Source organism: Populus trichocarpa, chromosome 8 (assembly GCF_000002775.5).
Source record: "Populus trichocarpa isolate Nisqually-1 chromosome 8, P.trichocarpa_v4.1, whole genome shotgun sequence".
Taxonomy (NCBI): Eukaryota; Viridiplantae; Streptophyta; class Magnoliopsida; order Malpighiales; family Salicaceae; genus Populus; species Populus trichocarpa.
Genome location: NC_037292.2, coordinates 11660471 through 11681458, shown reverse-complemented (window position 1 = coordinate 11681458; position 20988 = coordinate 11660471). Strand labels below are relative to the sequence as shown.

At 35.4% G+C, this 20988-nt stretch overlaps 4 protein-coding genes across 12 annotated transcripts; 2 read left to right on the top strand and 2 right to left on the bottom strand.

The window, feature by feature from the left end:
* The first annotated feature begins 1761 nt into the window (after positions 1–1761).
* On the top strand, positions 1762–5950 carry LOC7473466 (plastid-lipid-associated protein 6, chloroplastic). The gene is made up of 4 exons (XM_002312552.4): positions 1762–2099; positions 4709–4945; positions 5310–5436; positions 5563–5950. Exons 1-4 carry the CDS (start codon positions 1815–1817, stop codon positions 5775–5777), a joined length of 864 nt encoding a protein of 287 aa, XP_002312588.2. The 5' UTR covers positions 1762–1814; the 3' UTR covers positions 5778–5950.
* Positions 5951–6825: 875 nt separating this feature from the next.
* Positions 6826–11302, top strand: LOC7494740 (kinesin-like protein KIN-10A). The gene is made up of 6 exons (XM_024607529.2): positions 6826–7928; positions 8589–8744; positions 8846–8953; positions 9042–9152; positions 9247–10779; positions 10896–11302. The coding sequence occupies exons 1-6, from the start codon at positions 7266–7268 to the stop codon at positions 11178–11180; spliced, it is 2856 nt and encodes a 951-aa protein (XP_024463297.1). The 5' UTR covers positions 6826–7265; the 3' UTR covers positions 11181–11302.
* Positions 11303–12131: 829 nt separating this feature from the next.
* On the bottom strand, positions 12132–15119 carry LOC7494739 (CRIB domain-containing protein RIC3). Of its 5 annotated transcripts, none has more exons than XM_052455441.1 (6): positions 14670–15119; positions 14155–14582; positions 13643–13852; positions 13369–13469; positions 12988–13081; positions 12132–12863 (listed from the first exon to the last, which is right to left on the bottom strand). In XM_052455441.1, exons 3-6 carry the CDS (start codon positions 13698–13700, stop codon positions 12355–12357), a joined length of 762 nt encoding a protein of 253 aa, XP_052311401.1. In that variant the 5' UTR covers positions 13701–13852; positions 14155–14582; positions 14670–15119; the 3' UTR covers positions 12132–12354. The 5 variants fall into 5 exon arrangements, with proteins under 5 accessions (XP_052311401.1, XP_052311400.1, XP_052311398.1 ...); XM_052455440.1 differs by having other exon boundaries at positions 13643–13772; positions 14670–15118; XM_052455438.1 differs by having other exon boundaries at positions 13643–13767; positions 14670–15118.
* A 737-nt stretch (positions 15120–15856) lies between these two features.
* LOC7494738 (glycolipid transfer protein 1) lies at positions 15857–19300 on the bottom strand. 5 transcript variants are annotated; one of them, XR_008059977.1, is made up of 8 exons: positions 19279–19300; positions 18598–18748; positions 18141–18187; positions 17812–17942; positions 17195–17330; positions 16544–16675; positions 16242–16364; positions 15857–16061 (listed from the first exon to the last, which is right to left on the bottom strand). XR_008059977.1 is itself a non-coding variant. In XM_024606136.2 (7 exons), the coding sequence occupies exons 2-7, from the start codon at positions 18725–18727 to the stop codon at positions 16026–16028; spliced, it is 612 nt and encodes a 203-aa protein (XP_024461904.1). In that variant the 5' UTR covers positions 18728–18748; positions 18850–19272; the 3' UTR covers positions 15857–16025. The 5 variants fall into 5 exon arrangements, 1 of the variants encoding a protein (XP_024461904.1); XR_002983115.2 differs by lacking the exon at positions 19279–19300 and adding an exon at positions 18840–19272; XR_002983114.2 differs by lacking the exon at positions 19279–19300 and adding an exon at positions 18850–19272.
* Between the last annotated feature and the right edge of the window lie 1688 nt (positions 19301–20988).

Genomic DNA, 20988 nt, shown 5'->3' with positions numbered 1-20988 from the left:
TTAATGACGCATCGTGGGGTGAAGGAAACTGGGACAAAATGAGATTTGTGGTAGACAACTTGGTCTATAATGTAGATTGGATGTGGTTGTGTTGATGGTTCTAATAAAAGCCAACATTTTTTTTTCTTTTTCAGGTGGGTTCTTCTGTTCCAGAGGAGGAAGAGGATGAACAGTCCTTCTTGGAACGACGCTATTTCTTCTGCTAAATTGGTTGGGGAGGGCAAAACAACATTTTAGGGACTGAAGTGTTGTTTCTTCAAAAGCCACATTAGACCCAGCCAGTGATCCAAAACAGAGGGAGGAATATTACTAGTGTTGTTTGAGGACCACTAGGTTTGAACCGGTTTGGAAGGAAAAAAACCGAACCAAACCGAACCGAAATTAATCGGTTTGAACCGGTTTTCGGTTTGGTTCGATTCAAAAAATTAAAAAAAAAATTCAGTTTGGTTATTTATTTTGGTTCAAAACCGGACTGAACTGGAAATGCTCAGCCGTCACTCATTCATCAACTCAAAGTTTAATATGGAATGGGTTATTGAAAAATCCTTTTTTTTTTTTTCAAATAATAGCATTTCAAGTCTTTTTAAATATTAAGTTGATCGATCCTAGTTAATTTCATTGACCTTTGTCAACTTGGTTGAACTATAGCCCAGTCTTAAACTAGGTGGACTTTGTAATTGAATCTTGTAACTATTATGCATAAAAAAAAGTTGATGTTTTCTTAAAACAAAATTCTACCAAAATAATCCCATATCTCTAAATTTTATCTTTTTTATTTGTATTTTTATTTTATAGGGATAATTACAAAAACCCTTTTATATTTTAGTTAAATTTCATTTTCTCGTTATACTTTCATTAATTAAGCATTACATCACAGGCCAAACAAAAGATTTAAATAAAATACAATATTGATGATATAAACTATTATTAAACATGTAAATTACACAATGAGAAATGTATTTTATAAAAATACAAAGGAAAAGTGAAATTCAGACCAATGATTGACGGATTTTATAATTATCTTTTTTTTTTTATATTAAATGTCTTAATTTTTAGTTTTCTCTTCAAGCAATTATCTCTCTATTTTTTTCAATTGTCTTTTATAGAACTTGTTAAACTGTTGATGACGTGTCCATTAAATAAACAAATTATCGGAATTCATTATTCATAAACAAGAAAAACAAAGAGAAAAAAACGGGAATTAAAATTTGAAAAGAAAAGAAAAGAAATATCTAACAATAAAGAAGTAAATCTTCCCATAGTAGGAAAATTCCACACCTTTCTTCTTTTCATGGGTTATTCCATAATCATAAAACACGATAAATAAATAAAAAAACAAAAGGATGAAATAAATTGATGTCATGTTTTAGGAGGAGAAGCTGGGTGAGAAATTTTCCTCCTAAAACAAGTTTACATCTTTATCCCTTCTCATTTTGTTTTATTCTCAAAATTTAATTTTAATTTTTTAATTTCATAAATAGCAGGATCCATAATAAAGATAACACATATCTTCACAATAACCACATTAATAGCAATATAATGGATTCTTAAATAGAAAAATAAATACAGAGACATTTAATTAAAAAATAGAGTGTAGGCACTAAAATAGAAAAAATAAAACTATAGACACTAGGCTAGAAAAATCGTGCATATAAAAGCACCAAATTTACTTCTACAAAAGTATGAAAAAGCACAAGAAAAAAAAAAGAAAAAAGAAAAACAAAATCTCCTTCCCCTGGCCACAAAAATTCCCACTTATTTATTTAGAGCTCTTTAAGAAGAAAGCCTTGCAGCATCCAATAGAGAAAAAAACCATGGCATCTGTAAGCTCTCCACTTCACCCTCCAGTATTTTCTCTCTCTCCTCCTCCTCCTGCTGCAAAATGTAAACTTCCCAGCAAAGTTCACACTGTACAAAGAACTTCACCAAGTCCACATGAAACTCGAACAGGACGTGACAGTTCTTATACACACCATCGACAGAGAAGTGTTGTGTTGAGGTCAGCTCTTGATGAAATTTATGTTCTGGACCCACCTCCATCTTCGCCATATGAAGAGGGAAAAACTGAACCCATTGCTTCTCTGAAACTCAAATTGCTGGTAATTGTAATTTACCTTCTTTTTTTTATCTAGTTAATAACTCAATTCTGCCAACTGGGTGCTTCTTGTTTTCGTGGTTTCAATCTTATGTGATTAATAGTTAACGGCCAATCTCGATGTTAGTGATCTTGATTATGGTTCAATTTCTTGCTTTTCGGTATCTATGGCTTTATACTTAATTGGGTTCTTTAATTTTTAGATTCAGATGCTCTGTACTGGTCCTGGGGTGAGTGAAAGCTTGCTGTTGATTGGTTTTGTTTTCTTGGGGAACATAAGTTAAATTCTCTCGCTTTTTTTGTTCGATCGATAATGGCTATCTTTTTAGCATCTTACGCTTTGACCGAGACTAAGTCACGCTTCAAGGACATTTTAAAAATGCACCCTTCATATTGGTCTATGTGCTGCCCTGAGACTTGAAACCAGAAAGTCAATGAAAGGAACAAACCTCCTTAAGAGCAAGGCCGATTCTTCAGTCACACTAATCAAATCATGGATGCGTGTTTAATATGGTTAGTATTGTGTTTAGTTGTATAAGTAACTGTGACGAGGGAAGTGGGGGCGATGCTTATTGATCGGTGTATAATGCGTTCTTGGTGGTTTAAATCGATAGGATTGTGTAAAATTCTGTAGTTAGCACCACATCACAGCCAATGGTGTTTGATTAAATTGACTTCCTACCACAAGAACCAGTAACAATTACATCCACCATGTATGTGTTTTGCTACCTTTGTTCTCTCAGGAATCTAGAACATACAAGCATAACTTCACTTGTACTTTCATGGTGTAAATGAGATAGAACAGGAATTGTAATTTCTTTCTGACTGAAATGTGGGTGAACGCTTATTATGGGTTTTAGTTGTATAGATGGTTGTGTCGAGGGAAGTGGCAACAAATATGTGGATTCATGCCTGCTTCTTCTGTATATAGGATAACATAAAGTATTCTTGGCATTTATCAATCCTTCTGTTTCTGGTAGTGGAAGGTCATATTATTGTGTTGTATTTAGTAGGCAGTCACACCTCACAATCTATAGCATATGATACAATCAAACTTTCTACCTCCTGGATAACTGTTAATGCTCGCTTCCTTTCTGAATGGAAATTGCTATCGCTGTTCTCTATAAATTAAGAATACAAGTACACAAATGAGTGGCCTAGTTCTTTTCCACTGCAAAAATGAGTTAGAAAAAGAAAAGTTCTTAAACAAGTCTCTTCTGAAGTTAAAAGCATCACAAAAACTGGAAGTTTCACATGTGCAGATTTGATTCTTAGAGAATGATGACAGTGCTTTCATGGAAGAGTGTGGGTTAGAAATGCTAAACAGGGAACATAGTATGAGGAATGCCTGTTTTTTTTTTTTTTTTTTTAAATCTAAAGTAATATTTCTAGTATAAAATGATGTCAAAAATATTTTCCTAGGAGGTGGCGTCAAGGGAAAACATGGATCGATAAATATTAATATAACTGATTAATTCTTAAAACTTCCACCTTAATTCTCACAGCTGTAAATGTAGATGCATATGTTTGTTCAGTTGCAATTTTTTTCATCACCTTTCTTTTGTATTGTTCCACTTAATTAGGTTCACTAGTTTCAATTTCGGATGCATTCCCTATGAATGTATTGTTCGTGTAGTAAAAGGTATGTTATTTAGGTTTTGATCGAAAAACATTAGTGCATAACTCTCATAATGGTTAATTGAGACGTGGTTAAAGCAAAACTTGGTTATAAACTGTGTTAGGCAATTAATAAATGCTGATCTTTTGTTCAACTATGGGGTGGCTGTGTTTGGAAAAGTGGGTGTAAATATGGCTATCATTCCTTGCTTCATCTGTTGGGTACTTAATCTGTGTATTCTTGGCATAAAAATTTCATTAAATATTGTTTTTGGGAGGTGAAAATTGATGTAATTTTTATGATAGTAACAGCATCAGTAAATCGTAATAGAATGATTAACCATCAATGACATGCTTTGTTATATAATAGAGAAACCACCAGGAAAACTGGCAATGTTCATTTTTCTATATAATATAATAGAGCTTACCTCTGTTCTCTCTAGATTGAAATGTAAAGTATCTACGCTTTTGTCATTTGTGATGCAAATGCTATAGAATGGAAGTTTTAACAGTAGGTCTTCCACAAAGCATGTGCATCAGCATGTTTCTCTTGCAATTGGACGGTTCTAGGGGAAGAATGATGGTGCTTTTGACTAGATGAGTGCAGTAAGAGACACTTAACAGGGAAATGAGGCCTCTATGTGTTCTGTTAGGAGCTTCTAAGAGAGTCTGTTATAATATTGGAGGATTTCCATAATATTTTTCTTATGGTCACGTGGAGGAATAATTGATGTGATGTTTAATTCCTAGAATCTCTTACATTAGTTTTCACTCTTTATGATTTGAATGCATTTTTTTGAATAAGTTCATGTGACATTTATTTTAATTCATGGACTCATTTCAAAACACCAGAAACATGGGCAAAATCTTGGATCCCTTTCTTTTGGTACATGAATGCCAATACAGACACACCAAGCTTATTTTCTTCCTTCTAGGGTGCATATTCAATTTTTCATGAATATTCTTACCTTGGCACTTATGTTTGATTGAATGCAGAGTGTTGTTTCTGGCCTGAACAGAGGTCTTGCTGCTAGCGAAGATGATCAACAGAAGGCAGATGCTGCCGCCAAGGATCTTGAAGCTGCAGGAGGACTAGTTGATCTCTCAAAGGATATCGATAAGCTGCAAGGGAGATGGAAGCTTATTTATAGCAGTGCATTCTCATCTCGCACCCTAGGTGGAAGTCGTCCTGGACCACCCACTGGAAGGCTGCTCCCCATAACTCTTGGTCAGGTGTGTATTTTGACCACTACCTATTGATCTGCTTTTCACCTCGGTTCGCAGGTCAATGTTTGATGTTACCATTCTGTGAAACCTAGATCAAGGTGCAGTCCTTCAAGCACCTTAACTGGAGTAGCTTGTAGATCTCTTGCCACATGACAGGCTTTCTTGCATGTTGTGAACGCCCATCAAAATGATTTTTTTTTGTGTGAAGGCCTCGTCTACAATTGTTTGGTCTAAAGTAACAATATTGTGATACCGTGTGTCATGGGCAAGCTAGACGTGTGAAAATTATTTGGACTCGTGGTTTCTTGGATGTGCAAGCTACGCTTACAAGATATAATCTGCCCTAAATTTGTTTTGGCTTCTTAATCAGGTCTTCCAAAGAATCGATGTCCTAAGCAAAGATTTTGACAACATCGTAGAACTTGAACTAGGAGCTCCATGGCCCCTACAACCTGTTGAAGTGACTGCCACATTGGCCCACAAATTCGAACTCATAGGTTGGCCTCTCGCTCACTTCTCCCTTCTGTATTTGGTTGTTACTCGCTTTACTGCTATTATTTCGTGATATTCTTTTCCAGTGAACTAGAAAATAAGATGGATGCTTCTGCTTGTGTGGAGAACAGGATCGGCGAAGATTAAAATAACATTCGAGAAAACAACTGTTAAGACAACCGGGAATTTATCACAACTTCCACCCTTAGAAGTACCTCGAATTCCAGATGCATTACGGCCCCCATCTAATACTGGAAGTGGTGAATTTGAAGTTACCTACCTTGATGCTGACACTCGTGTCACAAGAGGAGATAGAAACGAGCTTCGAGTTTTTGTACTATCGTGAATTCTTTCTCGTGCAGTACTCAAGGTTTTCAACATTCCATGAAATCCATTCAAGGTTTTCTGTACATGTGAAGTGTCTTCCACATGTTACTGCTCTCTGTTATTTTGTAAATGATATCTTTTGGTGGTTACACACTCGAATCATTGTATAATTGTAAAATTTTCTCTTGTAAATTTAGAACTGTCGACAGAATGCTCTCCGTGATCACTGCATTCCAACGGGTCTAAAATTCATGCTAGATGACCGATACAGGTCTGGCGTGTGGTGGTGGTGGTGTGCATCAACAACATTACACCAAAGCCTCGTTCGAGATTGTTACCAGTTAAAATCTTCAAATATTACTAATAATATAATTACGAGGAGATACTCTAAATATTTATTTATTTTTTATTAAAATTTTACTTGAAAAAAGCTATTACAACTATTTATATAGAAAAAAAAAATCAGAAAACCATATTAATACTAAATAAAAAAGAAAAAGTATTCCCTTCAAATATGAAAACTGGAAAATCTTAATAATATTGAATAGAAAAATAAAAATCCTAAACTGAAAAATATTTATTTATTTTCCCAAAAAGCAACAACATGTTGATCAATTGGCCCCAATCAACAACAATTCCTAAATCTGAATTATAGTTTCTAATTAAAAAACTATTTTCATGTTTTTTTGAAGGATTTGTGTGGTTACTTGGGATAATCTGGTGGCTGGATTGATGGCGAGCCGATGGTGAACAATATCAATGCAAAAAGGAGGGAGTTTTTATAAAAAAATTTAATTCGATCCCTACTCAAAAAAATAAATGCAAATCAGCCATTGATTGGGGTGTCAATTGACAAACATTTAGTTTATGCTGGTGCAAATTGATCAAGTTTAAGAGATAGGGACCAATAGCCACAAACAAACACGGGAATAAAAATGTGATTTCCTATTTGTTTTTTTACATGGGCTCATCATGCCTCTCCATTGGCTTTTTTATTTATTTTTAATTTTAAAGTCCTTACTATAAATAAATAAATAAATAATACCACCAGGACCACCATCAAATCATCACAGAGAAGAGAAGAGAAGCGTCCCTCCCACAGCAGAAATAGACGTTAGAAACCATAACGGCTATATTCAATTTCAAACTTGAAAAACCCTAATTTCAATTTCCAATTTCTACTGCTATTTTCTCTCTTTCCAACTCTTCTTTAGCTCCCTTTCTCTCCCATCTCTCTATCTTCCAGATCAAAAATCAATCTTTCTCTCTCTGAAAACTGAGTTTTTTTTTCTCACAGTTACAGTCTTGAACTCTACAAGGAAAGAAAGAAAAGACCCGTGAAAAACCATCAACAGACCTTAGATTTCTTGTCTTTCCCTTGAGAAAGTCCCTTAAATCTCGCAATAATTCAGTCATTCTTGAATTCTTTCACTAACCCCTACAAAAAACAACTCAAAAATCCATATCCTTCAAAAACAGAGTCTTGAAAATTCTGAAAGCAAACACAATGGCCCCTACACCCTCTTCTTCTTCTTCTAAATCGAATCATCCACACCTCTTAAAGACACCGCAATCAAAACATAGGTTAAATTTCTCTTCCACAAGAACCCCAAGTCTTAATCCATCTCCAAACCCTAACTCCACCGTCAAAGAAACCCCTCAAGACCACCCGATCGAAGTAATTAGCAGAATACGAGATTATCCTGACAAAAAAGAGAAACCCAATTCCATCTTGCAAATAAACCCCGACAATCAAACTCTTCGTGTCCGTGCAGACATTGGGTACCGAGACTTTAGCCTTGATGGGGTCTCTTTTTCTGAAGAAGAAGACCTCGATTCCTTTTACAAGAAGTTCGTGGAGTCGAGGATTACTGGGGTTAAATTGGGTGCAAAATGCACGATAATGATGTATGGTCCTACTGGTTCTGGGAAAAGTCATACAATGTTTGGCTGCTCGAAGCAGCCAGGCATTGTTTATCGATCTTTGAAGGATATTTTAGGAGGAGGAGAAGAGGGAAGTGAAGGGGGTGATGGGGAGGAGATACGAATTAGCACTTTTGTGCAAGTTACAGTTCTAGAGATTTATAATGAAGAAATTTATGATCTTTTGTCAACTAATAGTGGGGGTGGACTTGGAATCGGGTGGCCTAAGGGCGGCAGTGGATCCAAGGTAAACTTTTCGACAAGTTTAAAATTCGAAAAGTTTGATTAAAATTCGGTTTTGATTTGCTTATTTTTTAGTAGATATTGCTCTTTGTGTTATGATTAGGGCATTATGATATCACGCTGTCTTTTTTTAGAATTTGTTCCTTGTTAACTATTGCTCCTTGTTTTTTTCATGAAAATTTTGTTCGATTTTATGATTCATTTTTTATTTATAATAAGAAATCAAGAATAACTAAATTTCTTCTTTCTGTTGTTGTACCCATACCACCTCTCTGATTGTGCCTTTCCTGAAATTGGTGTGTGAACAAAGTGAAACTCAAGCAACTTTCTTTAATGAAGAAGTGGGTTGGGAGTGCTAGAACTAGATATCTGAAATTGTTCTTTCTGTTATGGTACCAGAATAAGTCAGGAGTTGTTAGTTCTAGTAATGCATATGTACCTGTGACAGCTAAACTGTTATATAATCTTCTCTTGTGCTTGTATTTTTTGTTGTTTATGAAATTTTAATTTGAACAATTTTCTTAGCTTATCTCTCCGTTGATGATTTGCCTGGATGCATTTTTTTTATTTCCCATGAGGACATTTTATGGGTTCGCCATGCCATGTCAGTTCTCGGTGGACAAGATGTTATAGTGGATTATGAGGTTGTCATCATAATTTGCAGGTAAGACTTGAAGTAATGGGAAAGAAGGCAAAAAACGCGACTTTTATTTCTGGAAATGAAGCCGGGAAGATTTCAAAAGAGATCCAGAAAGTTGAGAAGCGAAGGATAATTAAGAGCACGCTTTGCAATGAGCGAAGTTCAAGGAGTCATTGCATGGTATGACTCATTGAGAACAGACTTAGATCAAAAAGTGAAACTACGGCAATTATTGTTGTTGACTGAGATTGATCTGCCTTTTCAATGGCTTGTTTGCACAGATAATCCTTGATGTTCCCACAGTAGGTGGCCGGCTTATGCTTGTGGATATGGCAGGGTCAGAAAATATTGACCAAGCAGGCCAAAGTGGTTTTGAAGCTAAAATGCAGGTAAAATTTTGGGATCCATTTTGCCCCCCTTTTCTGCGTGCTGACATTGAAAAGGAAAACTGATTTTGTGCTTCTGTTGAAATGACAGACAGCAAAGATCAACCAAGGGAATATAGCATTGAAGAGAGTGGTTGAATCTATTGCTAATGGAGATTCTCACGTACCTTTCAGAGATAGCAAGTTGACTATGCTGCTCCAAGTAATCTCCCTACTCATGTTGATTACAACTAGGTTAGTTTGTGTAGCTTGTTTGAACTCTGCTTTATCAGGTTTTCCTGTTCCTTATTTTTCAGGATTCTTTTGAAGATGACAAGTCAAAAATTTTGATGATTCTGTGTGCAAGTCCAGACCCGAAAGAAATACACAAGACAATCTGCACGCTTGAATATGGAGCAAAAGCAAAATGTATTGTCCGTGGCCCTCATACACCGATAAAGGATAAAGTTGGTGCTGGAGATTCTTCTGCTGTCATCTTAGGATCAAGGATAGCAGCCATGGACCAGTTTATCTATAAACTACAAATGGAGAGCAAGCTTAGAGAAAAGGAGAGAAATGAAGCTCACAAACAGCTAATGAAGAAAGAAGAAGAAGTTGCTGCACTGAGAGCACTTATTGAAGAGAAGGGGTCTTCAGCAAGTGAGGAGGAGATAAACATAAAAGTGAGTGAGCGTACAGAAGAACTGAAACTTCAGTTGGAAAAGAAGCTGGATGAGTGTCAAAGAATGGCTGAAGAGTTTGTTGAGTTGGAGCGGAGGAGGATGGAAGAAAAGATACTTCAACAGCAGCAGGAAGTTGAGATGCTGAGAAGGCGCTTGGAAGAAATTGAGTTTGAGCTATGTCATTCAAAGGGTGAAAACAGTGGTGTGAATGGTCCTAGGGACATTGATGGCAGTGGCTTTGCCAGAAGATTGATGGGGGTTTATGCTGATGAGGACCCTGGGATGGTGAAATCGATGGATTTAGACATGGGTGATCAAGATGTGTTTGTTCGTGATGTGAAATTGGTTGGCACATCTGCTCACCAATCTAGCAACATTGGAATCCAAAGCTTGTCTGGTTATCCTCATTTAAGTACTTTGAATCAGGTGGTTGATCATGGAGTATTTGCACCAACATATGGTGATAAAGTGTGTCTTAGCACTGTGTTTGAGGAAGAAGAGGTAGAAGAGGAGGAACACAAAGTGGAAGATGAAGAAGTGGAGAAAGAAGTAATAGAGGTGAAGAGGATTGTTGATGTGTCCAGTCCGGTGATCAATTTTGGTGCTGGCTCCTTGATGTCTTCTCCTCTGAAGTTTGAGGCACTCAATGATGGGTCAGAGGATAGGCACTCAGTTTCAGGGCCAGTAAATGAGCATGAGAATTCGAAAGATCCAGCCTCTTCGAGACTATTAAGAATCCAGAACATATTTACACTTTGTGGGAACAATAGAGAGCTTTGTCAACAATTCAGAACTCCTCCACCTGCAAAAAAGAGGGTTGCAGATACTGATTCCCAAACACCTCCAATTTTGACTGATGGCGAGGATTATGCTCTCAAGAGTTCAAACAAGGAAAACTCACCACCGCTACAGAAAAATGTGCCTGTGATGGAATGTAGGAAAAATCTTTCTGATATGATAGCTTCAAAGGAGAATTACAACCCTTTAATAGGAAGTAATGATTCACAGATTGAAGTGCATGTGAAATGGGAAGCTTCTAAAGGAAACAATGGGAAGTTCATCACTACACTTAAGGTTTTGAAGGATGCGACACTTGCTGACCTGCGGAAGCTGATTGAAATCTATCTTGCTGCAGACAATCAAGCATTCACTTTTCTTGTGCTTGGGGTAAGGTTTTATCTTCCTTTAGCTAGTCCTTAAAACAAGATAGATAACCAATCTCTTTGAGTTTGCTTGCTTGCTGCTGTTTTTTTTATGGAAACGCTATAAATTTACATGTGCAGGATCCTGGTGGAGCACCAGTTCCAAGAGAGAAAGAGTCGACGGTACAGGCCATCAAACTCCCCATTTGCAACAACCAGTCCTACGGCTACTTGGCTTGCTTGCGACCAGCCAAGGGAACCCAAGGTTCGAATCATCTCCCAGCAACCCCTCTTCCATTGACGCCAGTGGAAAATAAACTACCACTGACCCCAATGCCTTGCTTGTCACAACAAGCTGTTGACTTATCTCCCAAACTAGCTGCACACCTGAACTCTACTCCCTTCATCACTCTTCGAAGGCGCTAGCTGTCATGGTGGTGTGTATCTGATGCATTGAGTATATATGCGTATGTACTCTTTCTGGATTTTAAATGTGAATTTGCTGTCGATAAATGAATTTGGCAATCTGTCTGGGTATGTTTGGTTAATCATTCCTCTTCTTTGTTTATGCTGCTTTCGTTTTTGTCTCTTCATAATATTCGTATCTTCAAATCTGATTGTTCCAACGCGGTCAAGGCACGGTTGATAATCTCTGCATAGAGAGGGTCCTCTGCTTATCCAGTTCCATTTAATCTGCAAATTTGACAATGCAGATGCACCCAAGTTCCCTGCAAATGACAAGGGAACCAACTCTTTAAAGTGGATGACGAAATTAAAATTATTGTAAAGTGAAATTTGAAGTAACAACCACCTTCTTGTATTGCTAGAACCCCATGTCCATAATTGAGTTTTGTTTCCATGTTTCAAAACCACCTTCTTGTATTGCTAGAACCCCATGTCCATAATTGAGTTTTGTTTCCATGTTTCAAAAGTGATTTAAAAAAACATTAAATTTTTATTTTTTTATTTGTTTTAAATTAATATTTTTGGTGTTTTCAGATCGTTTTAATGTGTTGATATAAAAAATAATTTATTTTTAAAAAAATATTTTGATACAATTTCTAAGCGAAAAACAACCGCTATCATACTTCCAAACACCCCCGTTAAATATCCCTGCGCTTCTTATACTGTAAGTGCAAGCAATTCTCTCACAAAAATCAGTTTCTCTATACAAACAAAAGAACTGCACTGAGTCTTGTATGTATCAGTAGTAACATGATGCCATAAATCACTGAGTCTAATACTGCAAGGAAAACCCTTCCACTTTTGTAAGAAAGAAAAAAGAAAAGAAAGAGTCATGTTATTTAATTATTTGTTTGATAAATTGATGGAGCAGTCATATTTTTGAACATTTTAAAACAATGCTGGAGAAACTCCTGTTGTCAATCCGCTCTGGACTGGTCATCATATCCGCCAATAAAATATGGGGTAAAAAAGGCTACCAAAAAGCTGAAGCACAAGCTTTTGACTTTTGGCTATGCAAGATAAACATGTACGACATGAAGAGAACTAAAAAGCAAATTAAAGACAAATTGAATTATAGTTAACACTTTCATACACATTACATTAAATCTCTAACACACAAATCACTGCATTGCTTTCATCCCTCTTCTTCATAGGCTTCCAAAACAGAGCTTAGTTGGCTTGCAATGTTCTTCCTTCCATTTATAGATTCACAACCCCCAGATCCAGGATCTGAGAAAGGAACCGCTTCTTTTGAAGACTTCTTTTCTTTTGATTTTGATGACCCACTGCCTGGTGATCCTTTGGACTTTCTTCCACGAGAATGTTTTGGGATGGAGGGCTGGTCATGAGTAGGCGATTCAGCTCCAAGACTTGAGTTCTTTTGCCGTCTTGAGATTCGGTTGGTCCCTGATGATTCTCCTTTTGGAGAGTCCATTGACTTGTTCGAAGAGCGGTGACGCCTATAACTCTTCGGCGCATCAGTGCCGCGGGGGGAATTTAAAGGTGAACCCGTACCGCTAGATGCTTGGTGCCTGGAATTCCTAGATGAGTCGGTGCTCCTTCGGTCTGGGGAATTTAAAAGTGAGCTCGCACTGCCTGATGAGCGCCTTGACCTATGCCTCGGCTTTTCAGTCTGAATTGTGTCTATTAAAGCAAAGCAACATCAGCAAACTACATTTTTTCCCAACTGAATAGATGATCCGGTAAAACCCTGCACACATTTTAATCCATAAAAACACCGATCCATGATCATTAGAAAAAGGCAAACCTTCTGCGGGTGGATCTGTTGAAAGGCTCTTCTCTTCCTCTTTAGAATTTGAAGTCACACATAAAAGTTCTGGAGGAGAGTTAAACTCATTCATCTGCACACGCAAGGAATTATTTCTCATCAGAAAGTCTATTAGAGCAGTGACAAGGAACAATACCTATGTAAAATTTAAGGTTTTCATTTCTTTTTCTTTCGCATATTTTGTTCTCAAACTCACTGATGACTGGAGGAAAAGGGACATAAGCTGATAATGTTAGGCAGCGTGTAGCCAAAGGAAGCATGAAATGGGGCTGCCTATCTATAGGAGCATAAGCAACCTAAATCGTTTTCATGGATAAGTACGATCTTCAGAGGCAAAGTAAAGGAAACTTTTTGGCATACCCAGCTTGGTGCGTTTGTTGCAGATGGACCATCGCATCCAATGTGAGCAACATGCTTTACATCTGTAGGAAATCCAATTTGCATTTCTTGTTCCTTTTCATCTGCAAAATTGGAGAAAAGATTGATGACGTCCACAGGCATAGTACAGTACTACTACTGCTTATATCCGCCAAGTTTATTGTTGGAATACTTGATTAGTATTAATGCAACGTTGAGCTACAATATTTTTTGTTCTGAAATAACATATTCTTTATGAGTGAAAAAGTAGACGTACCAAATATTTGTGAAATGTATCTTAGACCTCTCAAAAGACCTTTCACTTTGGTTGTCATTTTGGCCGAACCAAGCAATTAATTTGGCCGCGCCTGCAAAGTTGATGCGTTTGTTGAATTGGTGCTTCTGCACTTGAAAAATGGAGTAAAGCAAGTGTGTGTGTGTATCAGCAAAGCTGACAGAAGAAAATTCTTAAATCTTTCCGCTTATCCTGTCACAATATCCAGTATATTCCATCAAAATGCACCAAAATTTAAGAAAAATATCCTTGCTAATCGAAAATAAATTATGTACATCTCAAAAAACTTTCTTTGAACACTGTAAAATTTGTTTCCATAATTTAATATATTCTAAAACAATTATCATCACTAATGGAAAATTCAAATCCATTAACTCACCAAGGATCACAAAACAAACTCATGACAACTTGGAGCAATCAACGTAGTAAGAACAAACATTAAGAAAACTCCCATCGAAACAAAGGATGTGCAAATTCTATAGAGAAAACCGCACCTTGGAGAAACAAAACGAAGAAGTCAAGACAATGCCATGATCTTGCAATGTCAGTGATTGCACATCAAACAATCTCTGAACAGGAACACACAGTTTGGTTCCATGAACTAGATGACATTCCTCAACCCTAATGGATGTAAGTTCTTGGTTGTTGGCTTTGTCTCCAATCAAGAAGAGAAGAGGGATACTATGAACTGGAAAATCTCCAAATTTTGTAGTCTAACACATCATCTTTGTTTCAAGGACGCGTTTTCCTTTCCCGTCCTCTGTCAATCAAAACCAGTAGATAGCCTATTTTCCAGGCCAAATATCCAGAAAGGCAGAGCCATCTAACTTTGGGTGTTTTTCGTTACCTGTCTTTCATAAAAGCGCGGGAAAAACGGTTAGGAAAAACGGTTCTTACTTTTGGTTTCTTCTGTTGCTCCTCTCTAATGACACATCAGCATGCAGATTTAGCAGTATCCAAAACAAACTAAGAAAAAATAAATCACGAACACCTTTTTTAGAACACTTACCAAACTAATCAGGTCAGACACGTCAGAGGCTCATCGGCTATTTATCTTTTTTACCGGGTAATAGATGACTGGGTTGGCATTCGAAGTGGAGGTCCCAATAATGGGATTACAAATCATTACACGAGGCCTGCTGCTCATGAATGATAAATTTCTTTTTCAAAAAAATAAAAGATAATAAGATATACATACAAAGGAGGAGAGATAAAAAAAAATGGAAATTGAAGAAATAATTTTTAATTAAATGAGAGAATTTTTATCAATTTTTGATGAATCTAGATGCTATTTTAAACTATAATTAAATGTAATATTGCCATCGCAAATTCCAAAAATATAATACCACCCTAGATGGAAAATTTTAATTATATTAAAATCTAATAAAAAAAATCAACAACATTATAATAAATAAATGATCTAAATAAAATAAGAAGGATAGATAATATGAATAAAGAAGTTAATAACATAAAAAAATAAAATATCTCAAAACAAAAACAAAATTTCCCAAGAAGGAATCAGAAAAAAAAATAAAAGAATGAAAATAACAGGATAACTGGTTTCTAGAAAACCCAGAACCGGTCTACTGATTATTCAAACAAAACCAAAAAAACCACTCATCTTACATAGCATTTTTGTGGATCTTATAAGCTTGTAAACTCGGTCTGATTTTATCGATTTTACACAAGTCAAGTATGATTTTACTGGTTTTCGAGTTTTTAGTTCAATTTTGTACATTAGATACATGTTAACTCGTTAAATTGAATGATTTTATGAGTCAACTTGCGATTTTAAAAACAATAAGAAGCCTTGTTTATAGAGCACCCTGCTCTAAATTTGTAACTTCAGTTGCTGTCTTCTAGGATGTTCTTGTTTTAATTTATATGCAGAAATACCCTTCTAAGGTTATTATACTGTTTATTCACAACATTATCATCTACTTTTGTAATCATAGGAGAAGCTGCAAGAAAATATGATTTCTTAAGAGTGCCCTTGTATGCAGCTCTAGTATCTAAACAAAGAAACCGCTATCAGAATTGCTGTCGCAACCCAGGGGGTTCCAAGCGTTAAATGACATGCATTGGACCGGAGCAGAATGGCAACTTAGTTCACCTATGCTTAAGGGTGGGCAACACTACCTTCCTCAGTGCGCAATACCTGCTCCCAAACCATACAGAACGCTAGAGAGCAAAGACTAAATCAAAAAATTGAAGTTATCATAACACATGTTGAACAGAAGAGTTGAATGGAAGAGTAAATAGCTGTATAATTTGATGTAGCTCTAACGTCTAAAGTTTTTGAAGCTAAATCAACGGGAGAAAAGGTAACCAAAACCACTGCCGGTCATCAGAAGGATCTCCTCAATTATAAAGTTTTCATATCATCCAGACCAACACTAGCCTGCATCAACAAAATAGAATTGGTGAGAAAACAAGTATAAAGTGACATTACACAACAATGTTGCTCCTAAAACAAAAAATCTCCAACTAGCCCACTAGACTTTCTGGCCCTTCCTTCAAACCTCCGAAATTCCCAAGTTTCAGAGTGTATTTGGTTCCTTTATATATGCTGAGTACATACCACATATGGAATCTAGCATAGTTGATTCCACTTGCCATCCTTTCTTATTTTACTGGTAATGCCGTAGCTTACAACTTAGGCATGAACAGGAAAGCAAGGAACAGACACTGACATAGATTTGGGCTATCTAACAATAAAATAAAAACAGTAAATTTGGTTGACATTTCATATTTCATTATTGGCATTTTAATTTGGCCCCTTGATCCTAATTGTCAAATATGAAGTATACTATCCTTAGATTAAGCAGTTACAAAGATATTGGGTATCACTGACCATGCAATTCAGTTACGGAAACACCTTACCAGGAACTTGTGATTCTCTTCAAGAAATGGAGGAAAGGTTGTACAGAATTGCTCCATGTCAGCAGAAACATTGCCTGGGCCAGAAATTACTTCCATGAACTTCTTCCTGTCTGGAACAAGCTTCATGACAACCTGTAATCCAGCGTGAAATACGTCAAGAAGTCTCGAAAAGTCATTCAGATAACTCAGCACCAGTCTTAGCTATGATGTATAGCATATAGTTAATATACTAGTAATGCTGGAGGGAGTAAAATGACATTCCCATTTATTGATTAAACTTCTGCGGTATGAGGACTAAGGTATCCTTGCATAGCTACTGCAATCCATTACTTTTTCTAATCAAATCCTTGTCATCAATACAACCATACTTCATGCGAGTTTGCACTTAAATCCATATAACTGAAGGGGGAAAAAGTGAAGAATGGAGGAAGCCAGGTTTAAAAATATGAGAGAATACACGGAAGCAGTAAATTTACAGGAAGAATTCATAAAATTTCTAAAACCTTAGCACGTGAATGGAATAATTTTCAAAAACATAATTTGAAGCATCAAATTAATTCAGAGATTCAATGGGAAGCAAGACACATTGCATACAAATTCCACTAATATAAAGAAAAAATTAGATTGAATCGAATAGATCAAAGACATTACAGTGGAATATGAACTAGCAACCCAGCCATGAAATTTCTTCAGTGTCTTGCGATATGAATCTGTACAGGCTTGTGACATTGTCCAATCTGGGTGTGCAAGTAAATTCAGGAACAGTTCCACAAGGAAATCCATTGCTCTAAGGACATGCAAGAGTGATAAAACACGTTAGAGCATAAAATTGTAAATTCCTTAATATTAAGAGGATAGGCAATGACTGTCAGTCACAAAGTGTAAATAAGATTTTTTTTCTAGTTTGCCAAGATTCTTATCTAGTGAAGAATCAATGCCTAAAATTATCTGCTTTTATCCTATTCCTTGTTCTGCGTCTCATCTTGCATGCCTTTCATGACTTGAAAACTATGCACTGAGGCTGTTCCAGTGGGACATATTCAAAAATCTGATGTGACATGGTTTGAATAAAATAAGATAAATAAAGCCTCAAAATATCTTTATCCTCAATAACTCTTTTGCACCAAACTTTGCAATGATCAACATGCTCAAAATTTCTCACACTGGAAAATTAAAGAAAAACAATCTCTCCATTATACCAAAATGGCATGCAAATGACAAGCTAAAATACAAAACAAAATATGTTGCCAAGGTTCTGCAGCATGTACCTGGTTAGCCAAAGAAGACAATTGGTACAACTGGAAGATCCTTTGGCTGTTTTAGCATCAACCTCCTCTTGAATCATAGTGTATAAGTGGTTGTATTTAGACGGATCAGACAAATACTTGTTTTCCAATCTCTACAAGTAAAAACCTAGAGTCAATATTAGACGAGGAAAAAAAGCCAAATCACATTCCAAACGTGATAAAGAAAATACAATGTATCATCTACACAGTACTCAAATGCCCATCATAGGCAATTTTATATATATAAAAAAACATGCAGATAACATAACTAATTTAAGCAAGTAAGCAGATAGGAAGAAATAATCCCTTACCGTACCGATATCAGATTTTACAAGGGTCATGGCAGCTCCAAACTTATCTGTCATCAGAAGTACTACAAGAGTTCAATTTGCAACCAAGCATCTAGTAGTAGTTGAATAATGCAAGAAGATATGATAATCCAGAAGACTAATAAAATAAAATAAAATCATTACAGTGAAGAATCTCATAAAAGAAATAACAAGTGTCCGTTTGGCGTTTGGCGTTTGGCATGACTTACAAAATGACATGTCAAAAATTATTTCTAACAAAAACATATTTATCATTTTTCTATGAGTAAAAAGAGTTGATGTAAATCATTTTTTTGCATAATATTCTTCTAACTAAACTTATTTTTGTCAGGGGTTATTTTTTTTAAAAAAAAAGTAATGCCAAACAGACTCGTAAAGCTTTTAGTTTCGTAATGCGGTGGGCAACCACCATACTGAAGAGAAGAGATGCAGAACGGACCGATAACAGGCAAAATCAATTTGCAGACATCCAAGAAAGGTTTAGTGAGCATTTCTCCGTGATCAGATTTGACGTGCTTCATTCCTTCCAATGATGGTGTAAACACAGTTCCTAGACCATCAGCCCCCATCGTCTATTTCACTGCAACAACCTTTTCATACAAAAAAAGAAGAGGAAAAGAGAGTTAGAAATCTGAATAAAAAATTAAACAAATATGCAGTAATCTAAGATTTGAATTTTACTCAGATCTACCGGCAATTTCTGTATCAGTACAAGAACAGGAAGAGAAGAGATGTTGGTGTGATTGGATTGGGTTAGATTTGATTTTTAAGGGAAAGGAGATGCCGAAGAATCTGATAGTACCATTGGAAGTGGAGAATCATTTGATAAAGCGATGATCGCCTTTGATATTTTAGAAGAAGAAAAGAAGAGAGGAGAAAGTTCGGTGGAGTCGGTTAGTCGCTTTCACGTTTCGAATCCGAAGCGTGCTATTTACAACAGTTTGCTGGCTTCGCTGGGGGGCTGATGAACTCCGATAAAGATGAATCACCATCGTCAAGGACAGACCTCATAGAATTAAAGCCTAACAACTATACTGATTGTTTGGCTCTTTGTTATTTGTCAGAGGATATAATCATATAAACTTAGCCAGGTGTTCTTGCATTGTGAGAGATATCCAACCTTAACCGTCCAGGTAACACCTTCCAATCTGATCATTTAGATATTTTGTGTTATAACTAGGAGTATATATATATATATAAAATACTTAAAGCAACATAAAGAAAAATAAAAGAAATGAATTTTAAGAAAAGAAAATATTTTTGAAAAAGGGAAATAATATAAGTTAGAATCCATAGCTAAATTTTAACATAATTTTATAATAGATATTTAATTTAATTTGAAAATTAATTTCAAAAAAATATATTTATATCTTTTATGCGAGTCAAAAATAAAAAAAAAACAAATTAAATGAATTTACAAAAATTATATAAAACTGAAGCCAGGTCTTTCGCCAGTTACATTTGGAGTGAGCTATCCACACCCGCTTGAGCATTATCAGCTCAATAGCTGGACCTGCCCTTTTGAGGGTCCTGTTAATATCTGTATCCGGTTGGATTGTACTGCAAAAAAATTTCTTGAATAGTTTTGGGCCATAAGTATTCGACTAGTTTCCTAGCCCGGCTACACTGGATATTAGATTAATTTTTTAAAATAAATATTTAGGTTACGGGAGAATGTTTTGATATTATTATTAAATTTAATATAGCGGGTCAGTTTTCTTAACTTGATTATTTATTTAATTTGAGTTTCAAATAAAATCATATAAGAAGTGTTTATACGTGATTTAGTTAATTTAACGAGATTAAAAATAATATGAATAGCTGATAAAAAATATAGTTTGATCTTAAAAAACATTTCAAGAAGACATCTTTATTTAATAACGAGACAGTGATATATTAGATTAACTCGGGCTTTTAGGTTTAACTGATTAAACTTGTGTCTTGGATCATAGTCTCCACAAGGTTTAACAATTTTGTTTTCTTAAATTGTTTTTTACTTAATGATATGATAACAAAAAAAAAACTTGCAAAACCACATAGTTCAGGATAAAATCAACCCCTATTAACTTTTTAAACTCGTGACTCGAGTCATCAGACTGGAAGCACTGTACATGAAAAAACCACGAAGCCCGATCCCCAAAAAATAAAACACTGAATGATAAAATCATAAAAAAATACACAAAATATTTAAAGTACAAAAGTAGCAACAAAAAGAATGAGGGTTAAAATAAAACTAAAAAATAAATTAGAAGGCGACAATAAGTTTCAATTTGAGAGTTAAATTGAAAACATTAATAACATTAACAGAAGGATAAAAAAATTAAAAGAATTAGGATCAAATTGTAAAAAAAAATAACACACCATAAATTTGGATTGAATGGTGAAATTGAAAACTAATAAAAATTTTATAAAATGATCAAGGTAAAAATTAAAAATCAAAATAATACGGATCAAATTTGAATAAACAATACATGATAATTTGAGATTAAATGATGAAATTGAAATTTTTTTTATAAAAGAGCTAAGAATAAAAAATCAAAATCAAAATAATAAAGACCAGAATTAAAATAGTTAAAAAAGAACAAACTTGTATTTTTTTTTAGGAAAAGAAGAGAAACAGAGAGAGGCCCATCAGTAATAAATTGCTCCACCTCCATTGACATGTATTACACCACCAGAAAAATAACGTGGCGGTGAATCCAATAATAGGTGGAAGGGCAACTTTGGTTATGGAAAAGTGTAACATGCATCACCCAAAAAAAAACATCGTACTTCACATATGCCAACATATTTTTAGATTAAAAAATTAATTTATCAAATTTAAAAAGAT

Bases quoted from the DNA above. Each gene is read 5' to 3' on its own strand.
- LOC7494738 (XM_024606136.2), bottom strand. From the start codon at position 18,727: ATGGGGGCTGATGGTCTAGGAACTGTGTTTACACCATCATTGGAAGGA. The intron at 17,943-18,140 runs GTAAGGGATTAT...TTTTACTTGTAG, and splicing joins TAAAATCTGATATCGGTACG to AGATTGGAAAACAAGTATTT. The intron at 16,676-17,194 runs GTAATGTCTTTG...GCTGGATTACAG, and splicing joins TTGCTAGTTCATATTCCACT to GTTGTCATGAAGCTTGTTCC.
- LOC7473466 (XM_002312552.4), top strand. From the start codon at position 1,815: ATGGCATCTGTAAGCTCTCCACTTCACCCTCCAGTATTTTCTCTCTCT. The intron at 2,100-4,708 runs GTAATTGTAATT...GATTGAATGCAG, and splicing joins CTCTGAAACTCAAATTGCTG to AGTGTTGTTTCTGGCCTGAA. The intron at 4,946-5,309 runs GTGTGTATTTTG...CTTCTTAATCAG, and splicing joins TCCCCATAACTCTTGGTCAG to GTCTTCCAAAGAATCGATGT.
- LOC7494740 (XM_024607529.2), top strand. From the start codon at position 7,266: ATGGCCCCTACACCCTCTTCTTCTTCTTCTAAATCGAATCATCCACAC. The intron at 8,954-9,041 runs GTAAAATTTTGG...TTGAAATGACAG, and splicing joins GTTTTGAAGCTAAAATGCAG to ACAGCAAAGATCAACCAAGG. The intron at 9,153-9,246 runs GTAATCTCCCTA...CTTATTTTTCAG, and splicing joins AGTTGACTATGCTGCTCCAA to GATTCTTTTGAAGATGACAA.
- LOC7494739 (XM_052455441.1), bottom strand. From the start codon at position 13,700: ATGACAACCAAAGTGAAAGGTCTTTTGAGAGGTCTAAGATACATTTCA. The intron at 13,470-13,642 runs GTACGTCTACTT...CCAATTTTGCAG, and splicing joins ATACATTTCACAAATATTTG to ATGAAAAGGAACAAGAAATG. The intron at 13,082-13,368 runs GTATGCCAAAAA...TTGCGTGTGCAG, and splicing joins CAACAAACGCACCAAGCTGG to ATGAATGAGTTTAACTCTCC.